Source organism: Clarias gariepinus, chromosome 13 (genome assembly GCF_024256425.1).
Source record: "Clarias gariepinus isolate MV-2021 ecotype Netherlands chromosome 13, CGAR_prim_01v2, whole genome shotgun sequence".
Classification (NCBI taxonomy): Eukaryota; Metazoa; Chordata; class Actinopteri; order Siluriformes; family Clariidae; genus Clarias; species Clarias gariepinus.
In genome coordinates, this window is record NC_071112.1 from 26,814,265 (window position 1) to 26,834,595 (window position 20,331).

Genomic DNA, 20,331 nt, shown 5'->3' on the forward strand with positions numbered 1-20,331 from the left:
ATGGTAGAACTAATTCCAGGGTGGCCCAACCCCTGCATGGACCGGCAGCGGCTCTGTAAACATAAGAACTTAGGGCGATCGTGTGAATCAGTGGCTCAGAAGGTCATTTGGCAGATGCTTCAAGCTGCTCAGGGCTGCCATGTTCGTCAAGTTTTTTACCATGACATAACGAATGAGAATGTTTCGATCAACCCTGACATGCTAGAGTTGAAATTCATGAACCTTGGTTATGATGCACTGCCAACGAATGAGCCCTACAAGTCTTTTGCAAGTCAGTTCTCTATACAGTAGATACATGATGCATGAAGGATGCATTGGAAAATCAGATTTTGTGATGGTTTCTGTTTTTTCCCTTAGGCCCACCTGCTTACTCTTTTTCTGAGTACACACTCCACAAGGAGTGTGTTATCGCCCCTGCTGCAGTCTGGAGCCTGGGTATTCTTATGTTTGAACTGGTCTGTGGAATTTCACCCTTCACCAGCGAGAAGGAGAATACTGATGGGCATCTACGCTTTATTTCTGGTCTGTCCTATTGTAAGAAAATGCAAATGATATATTTTTGTTTTCATTGCTCTCACTCTTATTTCTGTGTTATCACTTCTCACACAGCATGCTACGAGCTGACAATGTGGTGTCTGGACAAATTCCGTGAACAGTGTGCAAGATTTAAGAAAATCTTGAGCTCCCAGTGGTTTAAGGAGAATGCTCAGGACACAGTCAAAGTAAGACATTTAGAGTGAAATAAATCGAATTACATGGGGGCGACCAGAGCTAGACTCTAAACACAGAGTGGGCGGGGCATTATTGATAAGCCCTATTAATAACGCCATTATAATATTCATAAATGTAATATAGCAGATCTATCCTATCCATAAACACAAACTGTTACTTCTTGATCAAAGCAAGCACTAAAAGGCCATCTCAAACATAAATTTCACCAAAGCCTGATCACATACAATGTAGACATTCTACATCAACACTGGCAGTGACACACATGCAGTTACAGTGGTGTGAAAAACTATTTGCCCCCTTCCTGATTTCTTATTCTTTTGCATGTTTGTCACACTTAAATGTTTCTGCTCATCAAAAACCGTTAACTATTAGTCAAGGATAACATAATTGAACACAAAATGCAGCTTTTAAATGATGGTTTTTATTATTTAGGGAGAAAAAAAATTCAAACCTACATGGCCCTGTGTGAAAAAGTGATTGCCCCCTTGTTAAAAAATAACTTAACTGTGGTTTATCACACCAGAGTTAAATTTCTGTAGTCACCCCCAGGCCTGATTACTGCCACACCTGTTTTAATCAAGAAATCACTTAAATAGGAGCTACCTGACACAGAGAAGTAGACCAAAAGCACCTCAAAAGCTAGACATCATGCCAAGATACAAAGAAATTCAGGAACAAATGAGAACAAACGTTGAAGACAAAAGTTGAACTTTTTGGAAGGTGCGTTTCCCGTTACATCTGGCATAAAAGTAACACTGCATTTCATTTCATAAAATATGGTGGTGGTAGTGTGATGGTCTGGGGTTGTTTTGCTGCTTCAGGATGTTGTGGCATGACCTTAAAAAGGCGGTTCATGCTAGAAAACCCTCAAATAAAGCTGAATTACAACAATTCTGCAAAGATAAGTGGGTCAAAATTCCTCCAGAGCGCTGTAAAAGACTCGTTGCAAGTTATCGCAAACGCTTGATTGCAGTTATTACTGCTAAGAGTGGCCCAACCAGTTATTAGGTTCAGGGTGCAATTACTTTTTCACACAGGGCCATGTAGGTTTGAATTTTTTTTCTCCCCAAATAATAAAAACCATCATTTAAAAACTGCATTTTGTGTTTACCTGTGTTATCTTTGACTAATAGTTAAATGTGTTTGATGATCAGAAACATTTTGTGTGACATGCAAAAGAATAAGAAATCAGGAAGGGGGCAAATAGTTTTTCACACAACTGTATCATAAAGTCAAACAACAATGTATCAATATATGAATGAATTGACTAGTTTCTTTTTGTGTGTGAAAGTCATCCTACACAGTAGCCCCCTCCCTCCACCTCTCACCTTCAATTGTTGTATGAGATAATCTGTATTTGTGGAAGTGTTTCCAGATTTTAATTATAAAGTCTTCATCAATGTTTTTCTCTCACTGTGTGACACATAGAGCTGGGCGAAGCTGCTTCAAAGGATAAAACAGGGAGATTCTGAATCGCTGCGGCACCAAGTAGGATCAGCTTCTTCTAGCTCTTCTGATGACCATAGGCACTTCTGGACATGTAGCTCTGAATTTCAGAACTCAGCGGCCCAGGATTTCAACTCCTCACAACACGGCATGTAACAATTCCTGCAACTATATCTAACCGTTTAATACCACTTAGGTAATGTGAACAGTGCTGTACGGCTAGTAACCCCGTACCGAGTAGCTGTGGAGAGAGAGATGAGGTTGTTAGAATGTCACAATGTATTTAAGAAGACACTGTCAGCACAAAATACATTAAAATCTAATAGATTAGTTTTACCAGATACGTACAGAAAGATTAATGAAGCAGTAATTCTATTTTTTTACAAAAACAACTGTTACCAATGCTGGAAATACTGTACACTTAACTGTGTGTGTGTGTGTGTGTGTGTGTGTGTGTGTGTGTGTGTTACAGATGAGTTTGAATCACGATACACTATGGGAGAGATGTTGAGGAAAGAAGGCTTTGACTCTGTCTATGCTGGAGTCCGTAAAGCAGATGGAAAAGAGGTGATAAATCTGTTATTGTAAAAATCACAATTAACGATTTACAGGATTTAAATATTTACTTTACTCAAATAAGTACAATACACACACCAGTAATGTTCATCTGATATATTTAGTAGCTCTGAAACTATTCAAAGTTCAATAACAGCATCTTAATTATTTGCTGGTGTGTTGCGCTTCTTACTCTGTCTGAACTTTTCAGCTGTGGATAATTAGAGTCTTTAGAAGTGAGGCCATGCTGTGGCACATTATACCCCTTATACAGTGACATTAATTCCACACAACCAATTATTAAACAGGAGCACATGAGACAAACAAATGATGAAAATGATCTCAGTCCCTAACGATACCTCCTGTGATTAATGTATGATTATGTGATTAGTGAATGTAATGTTACTTTGCTGAGACCTAAAATGTAACTAATCATTGTCCGTCTAAATAGGTCACCATTAAACATGCAGAGAAAAAACACTTTGATGAATTTCTCACCATCGTAAGTAAACTTCCATTACAATATCAACAATATTAGATGAGGACTCGTACATGCTAACTCATGCTAACCATGTGTGTGTAATTTAAGCCAGGAGAGACGCAGCGCCTGCCTCTGGAGGTGGCGCTAATGAAGATGGTGTCCAGGCCTCCTCGTTGTGAGAATGTGGTGGAGCTGCTGGAATGGTTCGAGACATCCAGGTTCTTCATCTTGGTGCTTGAGCGGCCCAACCAATGCATGGATCTTCATCTGTTCTGTAAACGTAATAACTTAAAGCGACTGTCTGAATCAGTAGCTCAGAAGGTCATATGGCAGGTGGTTCTGGCTGCTCACCACTGCCATGTTCGTGGAGTCTTTCACCGTGACATAAAGCCTGAGAATATTTTGATTAATCCTGACACGCTAGAGGTGAAACTGATGAACTTTGGCTGTGGTGCACTGCTAATGAATGAGCCCTACACTTCCTATGCAGGTCAGTTCATTATAGATATGTGATCCAGTCAAATATAGGATGCAGTAGAAAAACATATGATGGTTTCTATTTTTTTTTTTACTTAGGAATTCCCGCTTACTCTCCTCCGGAGTATGTTCTCCAGAGGGAATATTTTGGCGTTCCTGCTGCAGTCTGGAGCCTGGGTATTCTCATGTTTGAACTGGTCTGTGGCATGTGGCCTTTCACCAGCAAGGAGGACATAACTGATGGTCATTTGTGGTTTATTTCTCATCTGTCTTGTGGTAAGAAAATTTAAAAGCATCACTTTTTATGATTGATTTTTGTTTGTGAATTTTTGTCTTCTTTTCAACCTTTTATTGCTGTGTTATCACTCCTTACACAGCGTGCTGTGAGCTAATAACGTGGTGCCTGGACAAAGACAGTAAACGTCGACCAACCTTTGAACAAATCTTGAGCCACAGGTGGTTTAAAGAGAATGTTCAGGAGACAGTCAAGGTGAGACTGTTAGAATATAATAGGTCTAATTACACTGAAAGAACCGGGTCGGCGGGGCATTATTGATAGGCCCTCCTAATGATGTCATTTTAAAATTTGGATGGGCCTACATGTTTTTTGGTTTAAGCCAAGGGGAAGTGCAGACATCTTCTACCTTCTTTCCTTGGGGGTTTGAGAAGGCATCGGCTGATGTCGTATCCCAGGGACTGTGCTTTGCTCAGCCCATGAAAAAGCATTCGAAAAGTTTTAATATAATGTTGAATTAAATGGCTGAGCATGGGTTTGGCAGAGAACACATTCTGAACCTTGTCGAATAACTAGCACAGTTCCTGATGCTGATTGGGGATGTCCTTCAGATCACACCCACATAGCTCTAGAGAGACAATGTCAAGCACTGAGTAAGCAGTCACTAGTTCTTTCTACTTCTTTAATAGATTAAGGTGGTAAGTCATTTTGCACTTACCTGGCTGTTTGCAGACAGTAGGTCACTGCCTAACTCTTTTAGTATTTAGGGCCTACCAATTTTCCAGAAACTTACAGGTGGCACTGGGGAGCAGCAAAGGAAGTTTTTGCTGCTAATTCCTGGGCCATAACTTGTAGGGTTGGGCTAGTTGTACAGTACAAAAGATTGATCTAGTCTGGTCTCTTCCATATATTTGTGGACAAAAGGCTAGACTGTGTCACAACCCTGGCCAGTTTTGACTTATAATCCTGTAACTGTATCATCTGAACAGTTATATTGTTCAATAAGATTCCAGGTTTCAAATGAAAAGTAGTTACTAGCAGTTTATGTTCCCTGTGTCTTATATGGCCATCTGAAAAGCTGCTTCCATTGACAAAAGAAGGAGATGCTGAGTGGCTAAGAAAACTTGAGAGCCTGTGCCGTGAAATACGATTAGCTTCTTCCAGATGTTCTAATGACTCAGGTTTCAGTGATGTCTACCATTCACAAGGTTGGTTATAATCAACAGCAACTATTTTAAACATTTTACAATCACTTAGCATGGTTTGAACAGTGTTGCTTAGATAATAACAAGGGTGTTAAGTTGTCTGCAGGTTGTTAAGGTGTCACTGTGAGCACAAAATACAGTGATGAGTTTTACCAGATACAGTACATATAGAAACATTACAGAAAGCAGTAAATCCTACAGGAACAAACTGGTTATTACAACATTGCTGAAAATGAAAATAATTTGTGTATGTAATGTGTGTGTGTGTGTGTGTGTGTGTGTGTGTGAGCGTGTGCACGTGTGTCTGTGACTCCAGGGGAGTCCAGTGTTCCACATTGTGATAACAACTACAAATCAGAAGTTTTATCATTTCCTGGTCCTCTAATGAGGTAAGCAATTCTTCCTCCACTCACCCCTTTAGTATTCTAACAGATAAGATGGTTAAAGTGTGTGCAGTGATCCATATAAGTCAGCTGTTCCAACATCTGTTACAGTGCTAATATGCAGATGGACAAGCTGATGAGATTTATCCAGGAGAAATGTCAGGAGTGCCTGTGCCACCTGGATAATCCTGAGCAACAGTTTTGCTATTTCTTCTGGTCAATTATGAAACACACCTGTAATCAATATGGAGTAAGTGCTGGAGTTAATTTCTGTCTACCAACATTATTTTCCTGTTATACAAGCAGAAATGCTCCCTACCTAGTTAAGTCAGCTTGCTAGTCACTGTCTGGCTTTAAGCAGCCTCAAGTAGTCTTTAAATAGTCGGGGACGTGCATGAATAAATTAATCTGTGTATAATTAGATCATATTAACAGAGTGTAATGATGGGAAAATCTCCTTGCTTCTCTTCGCATCCTTCTACATAAAAATTAAGTGTTTCAGCCTCTATCTGTACTGTGTGTTGTTTGTCAGATTTACATTCACTAATGTGCTGCTTTCTGCTCCAGCTTGGATGTGTGGAAGACCAGGAAGAATGGTGTATTTATCTGGTCAATCTTTTACGCTCCAAGTCTCCAGCAGATGAACTTAGAGAAGAGATTATTAAAACGGGAGATAGTTTTGGTATGCATATGTGCAAACACAATTTTTCTAAAATGCTTCACCCTCACTGACTATCAGGAACACCTAAACATTTGGCCCATTCATGGAAATTATGCAATCAATCAATCATGTGTTAGCAGCAGTATAAGGTATAAAATAATGTACATACAGATCAAGAGCTTAGTTAGTGTTCACATCAAACCTCAAAATTCATAGAAATGTCAGTGATCGCAGGACGTGTAACCATGGCGATTGTTAGTGTTAATTTCAGGACTTAATAAAGATGATTGACAGACTGATTGGCTAAGTGCATCAACAAGCAGGCGTTCCTAATAAAGTGAGCTTGTTTATGAAAACTGATCTTCAAATGCATGTTTTTTTTTTTATCATCAGCCTCCAGAGGATGGATGTATGCAGCACATATTTGCTATGTGGAGGCACAAATAGAGCTTGGATCACGACAACACTTTGAACTGATTGGATATAAAAGGTACACTGTAAAAAAAAAAGGCTGCCTCAAGGCTTTACTCAACTTTTAGAGAAATTTCCTGGCCAAACTAAATATTTCACATTGCTATTTAGTTGACACAATGTGTACCCAGGTCAAAATCTAGATTTATTGGTATCAAATAGTATTTGTTGTGGGCTCAATTGATTATATTTCTCTAGGGTTGACTTAGCCCAACTTTTCATCTCCTGAAAAAGGGTATATTGTGTCCCATTGTAGCCCATTGAAGTAGTTGGTTCAAGTGATTGTTTTTCTATAAAAAACAAGTTGGCCTAACGACACCCCAACATGTAATTGCATCTCAGGGAAGGTAAATTGCTGGCTCAACTTGATTCTTTTATTTTATTCGGTCTGTGTCTCCAAAGTTGTCAAGAACACAGTGTTACCCGTTGTCTATTCCACTGTAAAAAGTTGGGCCAACAATACAATATTAATTAATTCTACATTTATCTAGTTGGAGTTTTTACATTGTGGTGTGGGTGTTCATCTGTGTGTAGGTGTCTGTGTTTGTGTTTATTTTTTTTATTCAACATGGTTTCCTCTTTGCACCAGTGAGTCAGACACGAAACCAGCCCTGAGAGAGGCGATTGAAAGAACTGAGGTCTATGAGTATCTGCTTTATCTGACCTCAGGGTTTAGCCAGCCACATTTCCAGGTTTGATTTTCTTTTTTTTTTCATGTCAATTTTAAGGGTCCATTATACAGAGAATTAATGGTTCTGTATTCATCTTAGATGTTTAAGGTATTTTATGCCTTTGAGCTAGTCGACAGGGGACTTCATAACCAGGCCCTTAATTACTGTGAGAGCATTGCTGGAACGCTCCTTAAATTTCCTCACCTCATCGATGGTCATGTGATACGAGCAGTTCAAATGGTAAATAAGAAAATCTCTTTGTAAAATAGCACCAAGGTTTTTTGATGTAAAATCTTTATTTAATCAGCTGTTTTCCTTTCCCATGTGTCATGTAGCTCTCTGAGAAACTACTACAATTGAAAACAAAATCAAACCAGGATCCAGAGTGGCTGAAAAATCTTCAGAGCCTGTGCCGCAAAATAAGATTTGCTTCTTTCAGCTCTTCTAATGGCAGGAAGCAGGCCAGGTCATGTAGGTCTAAGAGTCAGAACACAACTCTCAAGGATATCCACCCTTCAGAACAAAGTAGGTTACAAAGCACAGCAACTGTTACATACAGTAGGAAGGTGTGTACAGTGCCACTGTATGTAGTTAGTGAACTCATAACTTATACCTCCTAACAAATCGCTGTAAAAAGAGAGAGAAAGTGTGTGTGTGTGTGTGAGAGAGAGAGAGAGAGAGAGAGAGGTGAGGATGTTATGCTGCTTAAGAATACATTGTGATCACAAACATACATTGAAGTCTAATAGATGAGTTTTATCAAATACTGAAAACACAGGACACGTTATCATTTGAAATCGGGGAAAAAACGTTTGCTGTATGCACCATGTAGTGGTTTATTATAAACATAAAAGCCAGCATTGTGCTGTGTAATAACAAAATGTAACTACATAAAAACTTATTTGTAACAGATGAGTTTGAATCACGATACACTATGGGAAAGCGATTGGGGAAAGGAGGCTTCGGCTCCGTCTACGTGGGAGTCCGTAAGGCAGATGGTAAAGAGGTAATAAATCTGTTATTTAAAAATCACAACTAATGCTTTACAGGATTTAAATAATAATGAGTTTTACTGAGATCATGTTCTTTAAACATAACACGCAACAGCAATTGAGAATTCAGTTGTGGGACTGCAAACTGCTGGAAGTGAAAAACAGCGTCTGGCATGTTACAGCTTAAATTTATGAGCGGAAGTATAGTTTAGAACATGAGACAAATGAATTATGTAAAATATTTCACAGTCTCCAAAGTCACCTGCTGTGATTAATGTATGATTGTGTGATTAACGAATATCATGTAATGCTGCTTTGCTGAGCCCTAAAATGTAGCATCTGTCTAAATGTCCTAATTACACTAATTAGTAAAATAATGGTTTGTGTTTTTAAGAAATTCATTTTTGTCTCATCTGGACAGGTCGCCATTAAACGTGCAGAAAGAAATCACCATGATAAATACATCTCCATTGTAAGTTAACTTGTTGCCAAACTTGTGCTGAGTTTCTCATTGCTGCTAACATTATCATTACCCAAACAGTTCTTATGTCCCAGGCTCACATTTTATTACCTCTCATTATTCATTACAGTTTTTATGAATAATTGTAGAGAAAGACTGCTGATCTAGAGTCAGTACTTCATCACTGTTCCATTTCTGCTTACCACAGTTCAGATCTAGTCCCCGTTCTAGTCTTGCTAGCCCATGCTAACTAATGTGTGTAATTTAGCCAGGAGAGACGCAGAACCTGCCTCTGGAGGTAGCGCTCATGAAGATGGTGTCCAGGCCTCCTCGCTGTGAGAATGTGGTGCAGCTGCTGGAATGGTTCGAAACATCCAGGTCTTTCATCTTGGTGCTGGAGCTACCCAACCCCTGCATGGACCTCCATCGGTTCTGTAAACAAAACAACTTAAGGCGACTGGCTGAACCAGTGGCTCAGAAGGTCATTCGGCAGGTGGTTCAGGCTGCTCAGCACTGCCATGTCCGTGGAGTTTTTCACCGTGACATCAAGCCTGGGAATATTTTAATTAATCCTGACACGCTAGAGGTGAAGTTGATCGATTTTGGCTGTGGTGAATTGCTAAAGAACGAACCATACTCCGACTATTCAGGTCAGGTCACTATAGATCTGTGATACAGTCAAATACTTAATGCAGAGGAGAATCACGTTTTGTGTTGATTTCTCTTTTTTCATTCAGGCACTTGTTTTTACTGTCCTCCTGAGTGGCATCTGCACAAAAAGTATTCTGCTGCTCCTGCTGTGATCTGGAGTCTTGGGATTGTTCTGTTTGAACTGGTCTGTGGAAAGTTGCCTTTCAAAAGTAAGGAGAAGATTGTTGATGGGAATCTGCGGTTTGTTTCTGGACTGTCTCATGGTGAGAAAATGCATAAGCATTGCGTTTTAATTATGCATTTTCCTTTGCAAATTTTATTTCTTTTTTTTTTCCTTTCAATTTTTAATCTTTGGTTTTATCACTGTTCACACAGAGTGCTGCAGTCTGATAATGTGGTGCCTGAAACGACAGCCTGAATGTCGGCCAACATTTGAGGAAATCCTGAATCATAGGTGGCTTAAGTAGAATGCTCAGGACACAATCAAGGTAAAAAAAAAATAATAAAAAAAAAAATAATAATATATATATATATATATATATATATATATATATATATATATATATATAGCTAGTTTGTAGGTAGTCTAGGACAAAATTCTCTACTTGAATGCTTGAATTTAGATATGAATGTAAATTGATTCTGATTCCATTTTAACATTCACCTGTCTATTTTTTTTAGAACCCTCCTGCTGAATCTCATTTGATAATACCTTCATAACACTTAGATAACATGAAAATAATTATTTAAAACAAGAATGAAAAGTAATGTTCAATTACTAAATTAAATAATATATTGTAAAAACATTACTTTTGTAACTGCCTACTGCTATCACTCCTTACTGTCTCTTTACCACTTTTACACTGTACTGGCCCCTCTCTATAGCTCTCTTTTACTTTACTACCTTCATACATTTAGAATAACTTTGGGTCGTTCTGCAGGATGCTCTATAAAACTTGGGACAATCAGGGATGCATTGTAGCATTGTGGTGTGATCCAATGTGGGTATGTACAATGTACTGTATGGTGACAAACAACTATAAAAGGACCTTTTAGTGTGAATTACAATTTGTACAGTTCTTTAAGAGAATTTGCTACAAAATTTTTACTGAGCATCATGCAGAATCATTTGAAAACTCAAAATGTTTTTGTACTCAATAATAATGTCATAAAATGAAAAACTTTTGCACTGTACTGTTTATGCACAGTACATGTTTTCACATTAGCTTTAAAGTCCACAAAAACTCTTGCACCGCATTGTATTTGCCTAAATATAGGATCAAATAGACTGACAGAAATAAACTGTGCTCATGATGTGCAGGGTGTGAATTGGTTGTTGCACTAGATGGAGCCAGACACTGAGTAAATGTGTAAATGCTTTATATTTAGCACTTAGCGAAGAAATATGTAGTATGTGAATTTGTCCACAATATTGATACTTTTTGCATCTAATAGCAATTTCAAAAGCTTAACTAAACTTAAAAATTAAAAGAGGATAATGTGTTTATGACTTCGGGGAGTATCAACTTTAGGAATAAAAGAAAATTTCTTCAAAAGTGTCCTTTAGGGTACCCCAGTGGAATGTATAATGGGATACGGTGTCCTCTAGTGTGTCCTCACAATAGCAAAAAATGCTCTATTGGGATTAAATGTAATGAAATGCTCATTATAAAGTTTGCTGGTTACAGTATCCCTAGGTGCAAGAAAACATGATGTGTCCTCTAAGGTGCCCATGTATAAAAAAACATGAACTGAGTTCCCTCTGTGGTTTTACACACGTATGCTCTTTGCCACCGCACCACTAGGGCAACTTAAATGACCTGGTTGGTCTGATGGTGCATTATTGTATTGTATTTTACATTTTGCCTTTTAACTCATGAAGCAACTGACTGAGGAAGAATAAACTTTTTTGCCTTTTCATTCCCAAAAAATCTAGCTACACATACTGAGGAAGTCGTATTAAGTAAACCAGAGAAGCTATAATCGGATCTTCTAAAATAATAAAAAATAAAACAATCTTCAGCATAGTAACAGTCCACAGCAATGCCACATCGTGAAGCCCGCCACAATAGTTGTTTTATTTTCATTTTAATCATGAATTCAATTAAAAGATTCTCATCTGATGTCCCTTTAGAGTCAGGACCTCATTATTCCTTTCTAAATATACATGGTCCCCTTTGAAGTGCGGTAATTTAGTGTAAATGTTACAGTGTTTTTAACTCTCACTGGGCTTTAGAGGGAGCCGCTGTGATGTGATGTATTTAGCTGAGGTGTCCTGGGGAGAGGCCACTGGCTTTGAAACCTGTGATGATGCTGTCCTCCTCCTCCTCCTGACAGCTTTCCTGTAAACTATTTGTCACCAACAGTCAAGTCCTAAAGAGTGATGAATATGATCTGAAACAAACGTTAATTCTCTGATTATGTTAGAAAAAAAGGTTACACCCAGAGGAACAGGAACTTCCAGACTTAAATCTAAAGAGAAAATATAAGTATTGACCTAAAATATGCTATCCACCAGTAATTCTCATGTAATCTAAGAGAAAGAGAATTAAAAATTGTTATAATGTGCAAAGATTATAAAACTCTAAAAAGATCTGTAACTGCTGCAAAAACTTTTATTTCTGAATAAAATGGGCTGAATGCAGTTATTGTGACAACAGAATGCTTCATCTAAGTTTAATAATGTAAAGATTTACTTCACATGGTGCAGAAAACATTTCATACACCCAAAATGCATTATGTCTTGTCTGATTGACCACATTTGGGCTAACAGTAAGAAAGTATGTTCATTTAATTCATTTATACATAATTCTTTTTTGTCCCATCAGCAGATCTCTGGGGATTGACCTCACATCCTTCTGATAACCAAGTATAACTATACGACCTAAGTATAACGTATAGCCCCTAATGAGAGCAGACGAAAGGAGAATATTATCATTAATTTTAGAAAAGTCTGATTAACTGCAGAAGGAACAGTCTAAAGCAGGATGTTTGCGTGTTTCATTTAGGATTTCTAATGTAATTTATCTATATAATAAGATGTGATAAGGGACAATTTACGAAGGGTTTTGTGGGTTAGTGAGGCCGACGCTGCTTATAGCAGGGGTTCGTTAAGATCTCACGATTACAAAGTAGTTTTTCCGACTGCTAATCAAACAGATGCAAACAGAGTGTTTGCATTTTAGGGGCAACACATCTCTGCGTATTGTGTGTGTGTGTGTGTGTGTGTGTGTGTGTGGGAAGGAAGAGGCATAAGTAAACAACTGACGCTTTCTTAAAGTAAGCCATAGTGTGCTCTTACAAACAATCATACCAACGAATGGTCAATAATAAACAGATATTTTATTGTATCACAAAAATCATGCCAATTGTTGTTATTTAAAAAAAAATCTTTACTGTGAAATAGCTCTAACATGATGAACTGGAAATGTCAATGTCAGCAATATTTTTCAGGGGGAAAAAAAAGCAAGAGTATAAAAGTTTATGCTACCCTGGGTATAGGCTAGCTCTGAGACTTCCTTGGCCTTTGTGCGCACACGCTACACAACCTTGGGAGTCCAGACACTTGCAGTGCGGGGGCGTTGCTATTCTCGTTCCCATAGCGTTTTCACGCAGCTTCAAGTGTAGCTTTTGAAAGGGAATGTCTTGGGTTACTTGCCATACCCTCAGTGGGAATGAGATGATGCGCTACCATTGCCGCACTGCTTGCATGACTAGACGTCCTTTCAGACAAAATTGATCTAAGGAATGTTTCCGGTTCACTCCTATTCATAACCTGCAGGTGCGCTTCATCAGATGATATCACCTGGCCGAGGTTATATATGCCAAGATTTGGCGTGTTTGACACACACCTGCTTCACAACTGGCAACACAGAAAGATGTTCCCATAATGTTTTCACGCAGCATCTCATTCCCGCTTTTTCAGGGAACAGGGTTACAGCAAAGTAAAGTAACCCGACACGTACATCATGTCATCAAGGTAGTTCTCAGATAACTCTGTGGTTGTGGCCAGTGGTGGTTGCCAGTTGCCAGTGGTGGTCAGGACGCAGACTACAGTACAGAGGCCTGGTGGACAGTTTTGTGGAATAGTGTGGGAGAAACCACCTGGTCCTGAATTTAGCTAGGATAAAGGAAATTATTGTAGATCACAGGGCGTGGATGTAGTGTATAGTTTATCTCAAGAACAAGCTGGATTGTAAATGTAACATGGATGCTGTCTGCCGAAAGGAAAAGAGGAGACTCTACTTCATTAATCTGCAGCAAAATCTTTTATCCGTCTGTTGTTGCAAGTTGTGGTGGACTCCCCCTACTGGAAAAAAACCCAAAAAACCATCCCCTCTGTAAAAACCCCACCCCCTTCAAAATGCTGTGTGTTATGTAAAATTTGTCATGAAAATTAAATATTAAAACACTGTAAATATTATCATCTTTGAACTAATAATGGTTATTAGCCAATCAATATTGTAACACGCTGCTCATAAGCTCATGCAATTTGCGGCATTTTTCACGCTTTTCGCAATGGCTAAGAGAACAGTTCAAGCACAGCTTTTGAAGGGTCTGGACTGATAAACACACACACACACACACACACACACAAACATTATCACTCAGCTTAACTCAGCTACCTCAAAACATTAAGACGGGACTGATTCATCAACACAAGTGCAGACACGCTGACCTCCACTACCAAACTATCGTACACACTAATCTGTTAATGCTTCACTGTTTATCTCTTTTGCACAATATTCATTACTTTTTGCACTAATTCCTTAATTCTTGCTGCTGTGTTAAGGAATGTTTACTGTTTCTCCACTACCTTAACACCATATTATTCTGTTCTGTTATGTCGTGTTTGTCGCACTGTCACTTTGTTGTTGCTCTTGTTTGCACATTTGCACGTGCACTTTATGTTGTCTGTAAAACCTGTAGATAGTCTTCCTTAGCTAGTTAGTTTTTGTTAATTTATGTTCCTTAGCTAGTTAGTTTTTGTTAATTTATGTTCCTTAGCTAGTTAGTTTTTGTAGTTTTTGTTAATTTATGATGTTATTTATGTTAGGTCAATCTGTCCTGTCTTGTCTCTGCTAGCCAGCTAACTAGGCCTCTTAGTTAGCTAGTTTAGCTTCTCTGTTAATTTATGTTGTAAGTTTATGTTGCATGTAGCACCTTGGTCCTGAAGGAACGTTGTTTCGTTTTACTGTGTACTAACTGAATATGTTTAAAGTGACAATAAAGCCTACTTGAACTTAATATATTTCAAAAAGAAGAGAACTGAGGGTATGATACATAAACACAGGAGGTCTCAAAATGACTGACAGCTTTAATGATTATAAAGACGAGTTCTTTACCCAATTTGTTTAATTTAGCTTTACCTACGTGCTTGAGTACAAAAGGGTCAAAAATAGATTTTGAAATGCCATAATAGTAATTTAATGATTTGTGTGTGTGTGTGTGTGTGAGAGTGAGACTGGCGCGGAGTCATACAAAACTACAGTACTATTACATTAATTTATTTAATTTTTAATGTTTATGTAGATTTTTATTCTACTCTTATTATCCTCTCCAGAAGAAACCCATGGAATGATAGTTTTGACAATTGCATGTTTAACTGCATGTGTTTGGTTTTGATGGCTCCAAGTTGATTAAATTTTTATTTAAACCTTACATTTTGTTAATAAACCTGTTGTTAAGAATTTGACATATTTCACAATCATCTTGTATGGATAGTTGTAGATGCCCAAATAGGGTCATATACATTTTGTTTAGTACTTGTATCCCATCAATGCACTTTAATCCACAGATTTTTTACCTGATAGCACTAAGTGCATGCACATTTATTTTTTCATTTCTATACTGTACATTCATCAAATACAATGAAACCTTGGATTGCGAGTAACACGGTTTGCAAGTGTTCCGCAAGATAAGCAAAGATTTGTAATAAATTTTGATTTGGAAAATTAACAAATCTTGTACCAAGTCTACCGAGTATTATGTATCACGCATGCGCTTCTTGTTTTGTCGCCAAGCGCCACATGATCACAACTGAGCAAGTGGTTTTTCTCTCTCTTTCGCTGCGGAATTGTGGGTAATCGTCTCCCCTGCTGGGTCTTAGTGCACGTCTCTTACTGGTATAATCAACATCCGTGCACGTAAAAATATGTAAAACATATTTTACTTTGTGCAGGCAAGTGCAGGTAATTTTTTTTTATTTTTACCTTACAGCTGTGATTCTGTTAGTGTGTCGCTCAATCAAGTGTCATTAAAGAGATTTCTTGTTTATTTTTCAGATAAAACAGTGTTTCCGTTGTGTGCGTGCATGTGTGAAGAGAGTGGAAGAAAGGTAACTGTGTAAGATGAGAAGGGGGAGAGTTAATTTATTTTATTTTTACTTTATATTTTTATGTTATTTATTTTTATTTACAGTGGTGTGAAAAACTATTTGCCCCTTCCTGATTTCTTATTCTTTTGCATTTTTGTCACACAAAATGTTTTTGATCATCAAACACATTTAACTATTAGTCAAAGATAACACAAGTAAACACAAAATGCAGTTTTTAAATGATGGTTTTTATTATTTAGGGAGAAAAAAAATCCAAACCTACATGACCCTGTGTAAAAAAAATAATTGCCCCCTGAACCTAATAACTGGTTGGGCCACCCTTAGCAGCAATAACTGCAATCAAGCGTTTGCGATAACTTGCAATTTTGGCCCACTCATCTTTGCAGAATTGTTGTAATTCAGCTTTATTTGGGGGTTTTCTAGCATCTCAATAGGATTCAGGACTTTGACTAGGCCACTCCAAAGTCTTCATTTTTTTTTTCTTCAGCCATTCAGAGGTGCATTTGCTGGTGTGTTTTGGGTCATTGTTCTGCTGCAGCACCCAAGATCGCTTCAGCTTGAGTTGACAAACAGATGGCCGGACATTCTCCTTCAGGATTTTTTGGTAGACAGTAGAATTCATGGTTCCATCTATCACAGCAAGCCTTCCAGGTCCTGAAGCAGCAAAACAACCCCAGACCATCACACTACCACCACCATATTTTACTGTTGGTATGATGATCTTTTTCTGAAATGCTGTGTTACTTTTACGTCAGATGTAACGGGACACGCACCTTCCAAAAAGTTCAACTTTTGTCTCGTCGGTTCACAAGGTATTTTCCCAAAAGTCTTGGCAATCATTGAGATGTTTTTTAGCAGAATTGAGACGAGTCTTAATGTTCTTTTTGCTTAAAAGTGGTTTGCGCCTTGGAAATCTGCCATGCAGGCCGTTTTTGCCCAGTCTCTTTCTTATAGTGGAGTCGTAAACACTGACCTTAATTGAGGCAAGTGAGGCCTGCAGTTCTTTAGATGTTGCCCTGGGGTCTTTTGTGGCCTCTCGGATGAGTTGTCTCTGCGCTCTTGGGGTAATTTTGGTCGTCCGGCCACTCCTGGGAAGCTTCACCACTGTTTCATGTTTTAGCCATTTGTGGATAATGGCTCTCACTGTGGTTCGCTGGAGTCCCAAACCTTTAGAAATGGCTTTATAACCTTTACCAGACTGATAGATCTCAATTACTTTTGTTCTCGTTTGTTCCTCAATTTCTTTGGATCTTGGCATGATGTCTAGCTTTTGAGGTGCTTTTGGTCTACTTCTCTGTGTCAGGTAGCTCCTATTCAAGTGATTTCTTGATTGAAACAGGTGTGGCAGTAATCAGGCCTGGGGGTGATTACAGAAATTGAACTCAGGTGTGATAAACCACAGTTAAGTTATTTTTTAACAAGGGGGGCAATCACTTTTTCACACAGGGCCATGTAGGTTTGGATTTTTTTTCTCCCTAAATAATAAAAACCATCATTTAAAAACTGCATTTTGTGTTCAATTATGTTATCTTTGACTAATAGTTAACGGTTTTTGATGAGCAGAAACATTTAAGTGTGACAAACATGCAAAAGAATAAGAAATCAGGAAGGGGGCAAATAGTTTTTCACACCATTGTATTTATTTTTTGGGGCTGTGGAACAAATAATTTGGGTTTTCATTATTTTTAATGGGAAGATTTGGTTTACAAGTGTTTTGGAATACGAGCCCGCTTCCGGGATGAATTATGCTCATAATCCAAGGTTCCACTGTACATAGGAAGAGTATCATTTATTATTATGCAACGTATTACCAGATTGATGCACCGTAATCTGTAGGTTTTAGATTCCCACCTGACTGCACTATTGTAAACTGTGTTTCATATGTTTTTGGTCTTCTTCTATCTCTTTTTTTAAAATACATTGTAACTCTCTTTTTTCATAAAATTTATTTTATTTTAATGTATTTTGTTCTGTACCCTGTTTTTTTTATATTTTCCTGTGTAATCCATGAACTGGCTACATTTTTAATTTTAGATGAATAATCTTATCCATCCATCCATATACAAGCATAATTTTTAATCTGATTTTTACTTGCAGTGTAAGATGTTTGTTCTCTAATTTGTTATAAGTGCTTGCAGTAAAAACACACAGAATTAACTTTTAAATTAAATTAAAGTTTTTTTCAGATTGCACTTTATTTAACTGTATTTATTTCCGGGGAAAAAATTGGTGGTATGTGGTAAAAAAATTAGGTTAATGTTAGCTTGTCTTATTTAGCTGGATAATTTTATTGCTGAACAGAGGTGTGGCATTAAATTACCAGACATTAGGCCTGTGCACTAAACTACTAAATAGTTCTCTTATTAGATCCTAAATCCACACATAAATCTGACCCTGAACTAAACTACTAAAGAGTCCGCTCTAATAGATACCAAATCCATGGCTAAATCTCACCCTGCTTATTGCTGTGACATGGAAGTCTCAGTGTGTCAGTGTGTATGTCTACAGATCTAACTTTTACCTTAACCTTGTGTAGTCATTTTATTGACCGAAGGCACATAACATTAGGTTATTATCATTAGCTTATCTGCTTACTAACATGTTAGCCATTCTTGAGTTGGTAACATTAGTGTAAAGTTATACTCTGTTTTCATTTGACTTACTAACGGAAAAACCTGGAGGTGGTCACAATTTGAATAACCTACGAATGAAAGTGATTCCTGCAAACTGGAAAGCATCAGAAATACTACAGCTCTGCACACTGCAATCACTAATTGAACGAAGCTAACGACGCACGTTAATGTCAGCTGTGTGAAGCTGCTTTATGCAGGGATGGTTGAAGTATTAGCATTGTGCATTCAGTGTTTATCTGTAATTCGCAGCTGTTTTTATAAAAAGAGAGAGTTCTGTGAGTCTGTTATCTGAAATATGTAAATCTCCAGATTTATAATGCTCTGATAGTCCTGTAGCCTTTTGTTATTCTTTTAACACTGCAATTGCATGAGTTAAAAACTAAGTACAGTCATAGTGAAACCAATTTGTTTGTACTGCACTGTAACGGGTTATCAAAACACAAGTCACAAGTCAATCAGTGAAATTGTCATTTAAATTGGGAATATTTGAATTAAAAATGTGGCCTAACAGTATGTAATATAATTGTTATTGTATTACTAGATGCAGAACAAATTTTACATTTTGTCATGAAAGTTAGTTTGCATGAACAAAATTAAACAAAAAGGTTTTTGTCAACTAAAGATAAACTAAAACTAACAATTATTAAAAGTCTAAAATAAGAGTAAAACTAATGTTAGAAAAAAATCTAGTTTAGTCTTTAGTCTAAAACTAAATTAAAATAAGCAGACAAAATTGGTACTGCATGGGAGAGACAATTTTACGATGGAGGTTAACCTATGGTAGGTCGTCGCCCTGGTGATTCTTTATCATATTGCTTGCATTTACCTCTTTAGATAAATCATAATGTTTGAAAATGAATCATGCCTACAACTGGAAAACATCGTTGTTAATGCACTGATGTTGCATAAAGATATATAAAAAAAATACAGGAGTTGGCCGTACATTAATTCAACTAAACTATGACATTTTTATCAGCTTTCTTAGTGCTCTGTGTCTCACGGAAAATGTTTGGTCAAAACGAGGGAGTTTCAAGGATTTAAACATCTTACTGACTGTCTATCCTGCAAATAATTTAAAATATATATATTTTTAAAAAGACTGTCAAATAATTTTAAACCACAATATAAAAGTGAACTTATTTTTCAGTATTCACTTTAGTATCTTTTAGACTGAAAGTCGTGAGATTCATGGACATGAAGGATTATGCAGCAAGACCGCTAGCAGCAGGAGATGAACCACAGTCAAGCTGCACCAGATGACGATAAGACACCACTGACGTCTCATTGATTCAGCTGCCTGCTTGTGCGTCACACACTCACTGGGAGAAACTCTCTGCTCTCACTTCTTCCACACGGGGGGTATAGCTTAACAAATCTTTGCTCATGCCAGCTAATTAAATGTACTGATCTTAGATAATTAGAAGAGGAGTCTTAAAACCTGTGCTTGGCCCAGTCAAGAAAGTGTCAAACCTTCTCTGTCCTGAAGCATTGACACCAGAGACACCAAGATGGAAATGTTCTACGTTATAAAAGTATGTGAATTCTGTACCCTGAAATTTTTCTGGAATAAAAGCATATGGGAAAGCTTATACGTTTCTTGTGAATGAAATTCTTGCCCTTGTCAATTAGTAACAGCGAAGTGCAATCAAGTCAAGGTGAATTTTAAATTTAAATATCCAAGGGCAAATTAAAATGAAGTGAAACAGTTATGAAGAGGTGTCAATCAAAGTGTTGGAACTTCACTTTAAAATATAATTGAAAAAGTTTGCTTCTATTAATATCTTAGTGTGGCATTGCCGAAGGGCGTTCGGTGTGTCTCTGACTCAGAAACGAAATAAAATTACGAATAAATTACATTATTGGATGTTATATTGTCATTTTGTTTTTTGTTTAAGCTTCGTCCAAAAATTATTTATGAGCATTATCAGTGGCACCCATAAA

At 37.5% G+C, this 20,331-nt stretch overlaps 3 protein-coding genes across 3 annotated transcripts; all 3 read left to right on the plus strand.

Moving 5' to 3' along the window:
- Positions 1 to 2,334, plus strand: LOC128535321 (serine/threonine-protein kinase pim-1-like). Its single transcript, XM_053509195.1, has 4 exons — positions 1 to 271; positions 358 to 522; positions 610 to 722; positions 2,161 to 2,334. The coding sequence occupies exons 1-4, from the start codon at positions 1 to 3 to the stop codon at positions 2,332 to 2,334; spliced, it is 723 nt and encodes a 240-aa protein (XP_053365170.1).
- Positions 2,335 to 2,666: 332 nt separating this feature from the next.
- Positions 2,667 to 7,581, plus strand: LOC128535322 (uncharacterized). The gene is made up of 12 exons (XM_053509196.1): positions 2,667 to 2,745; positions 3,185 to 3,235; positions 3,323 to 3,704; positions 3,791 to 3,967; positions 4,069 to 4,181; positions 5,005 to 5,134; positions 5,448 to 5,520; positions 5,626 to 5,764; positions 6,082 to 6,196; positions 6,569 to 6,665; positions 7,236 to 7,338; positions 7,417 to 7,581. The coding sequence occupies exons 1-12, from the start codon at positions 2,674 to 2,676 to the stop codon at positions 7,579 to 7,581; spliced, it is 1,617 nt and encodes a 538-aa protein (XP_053365171.1). The 5' UTR covers positions 2,667 to 2,673.
- Positions 7,582 to 7,661: 80 nt separating this feature from the next.
- Positions 7,662 to 10,505, plus strand: LOC128536075 (serine/threonine-protein kinase pim-1-like). Its single transcript, XM_053510231.1, has 7 exons — positions 7,662 to 7,842; positions 8,229 to 8,323; positions 8,731 to 8,781; positions 9,038 to 9,419; positions 9,507 to 9,683; positions 9,796 to 9,908; positions 10,102 to 10,505. Exons 2-6 carry the CDS (start codon positions 8,252 to 8,254, stop codon positions 9,885 to 9,887), a joined length of 774 nt encoding a protein of 257 aa, XP_053366206.1. The 5' UTR covers positions 7,662 to 7,842; positions 8,229 to 8,251; the 3' UTR covers positions 9,888 to 9,908; positions 10,102 to 10,505.
- Positions 10,506 to 20,331: the final 9,826 nt, after the last annotated feature.

What these genes read in the sequence shown, in the direction of transcription:
- LOC128535321 (XM_053509195.1), top strand. Translation starts at nt 1, where the DNA reads ATGGTAGAACTAATTCCAGGGTGGCCCAACCCCTGCATGGACCGGCAG. An exon ending in GCCCTACAAGTCTTTTGCAA is followed by an intron (nt 272 to 357) that starts GTCAGTTCTCTA and finishes TTTTTCCCTTAG; the next exon opens with GCCCACCTGCTTACTCTTTT. An exon ending in GCATCTACGCTTTATTTCTG is followed by an intron (nt 523 to 609) that starts GTCTGTCCTATT and finishes CTTCTCACACAG; the next exon opens with CATGCTACGAGCTGACAATG.
- LOC128535322 (XM_053509196.1), top strand. Translation starts at nt 2,674, where the DNA reads ATGGGAGAGATGTTGAGGAAAGAAGGCTTTGACTCTGTCTATGCTGGA. An exon ending in TTGATGAATTTCTCACCATC is followed by an intron (nt 3,236 to 3,322) that starts GTAAGTAAACTT and finishes GTGTAATTTAAG; the next exon opens with CCAGGAGAGACGCAGCGCCT. An exon ending in ATGTTCAGGAGACAGTCAAG is followed by an intron (nt 4,182 to 5,004) that starts GTGAGACTGTTA and finishes CCATCTGAAAAG; the next exon opens with CTGCTTCCATTGACAAAAGA.
- LOC128536075 (XM_053510231.1), top strand. Translation starts at nt 8,252, where the DNA reads ATGGGAAAGCGATTGGGGAAAGGAGGCTTCGGCTCCGTCTACGTGGGA. An exon ending in ACCATACTCCGACTATTCAG is followed by an intron (nt 9,420 to 9,506) that starts GTCAGGTCACTA and finishes TTTTTCATTCAG; the next exon opens with GCACTTGTTTTTACTGTCCT. An exon ending in TGTTTCTGGACTGTCTCATG is followed by an intron (nt 9,684 to 9,795) that starts GTGAGAAAATGC and finishes CTGTTCACACAG; the next exon opens with AGTGCTGCAGTCTGATAATG.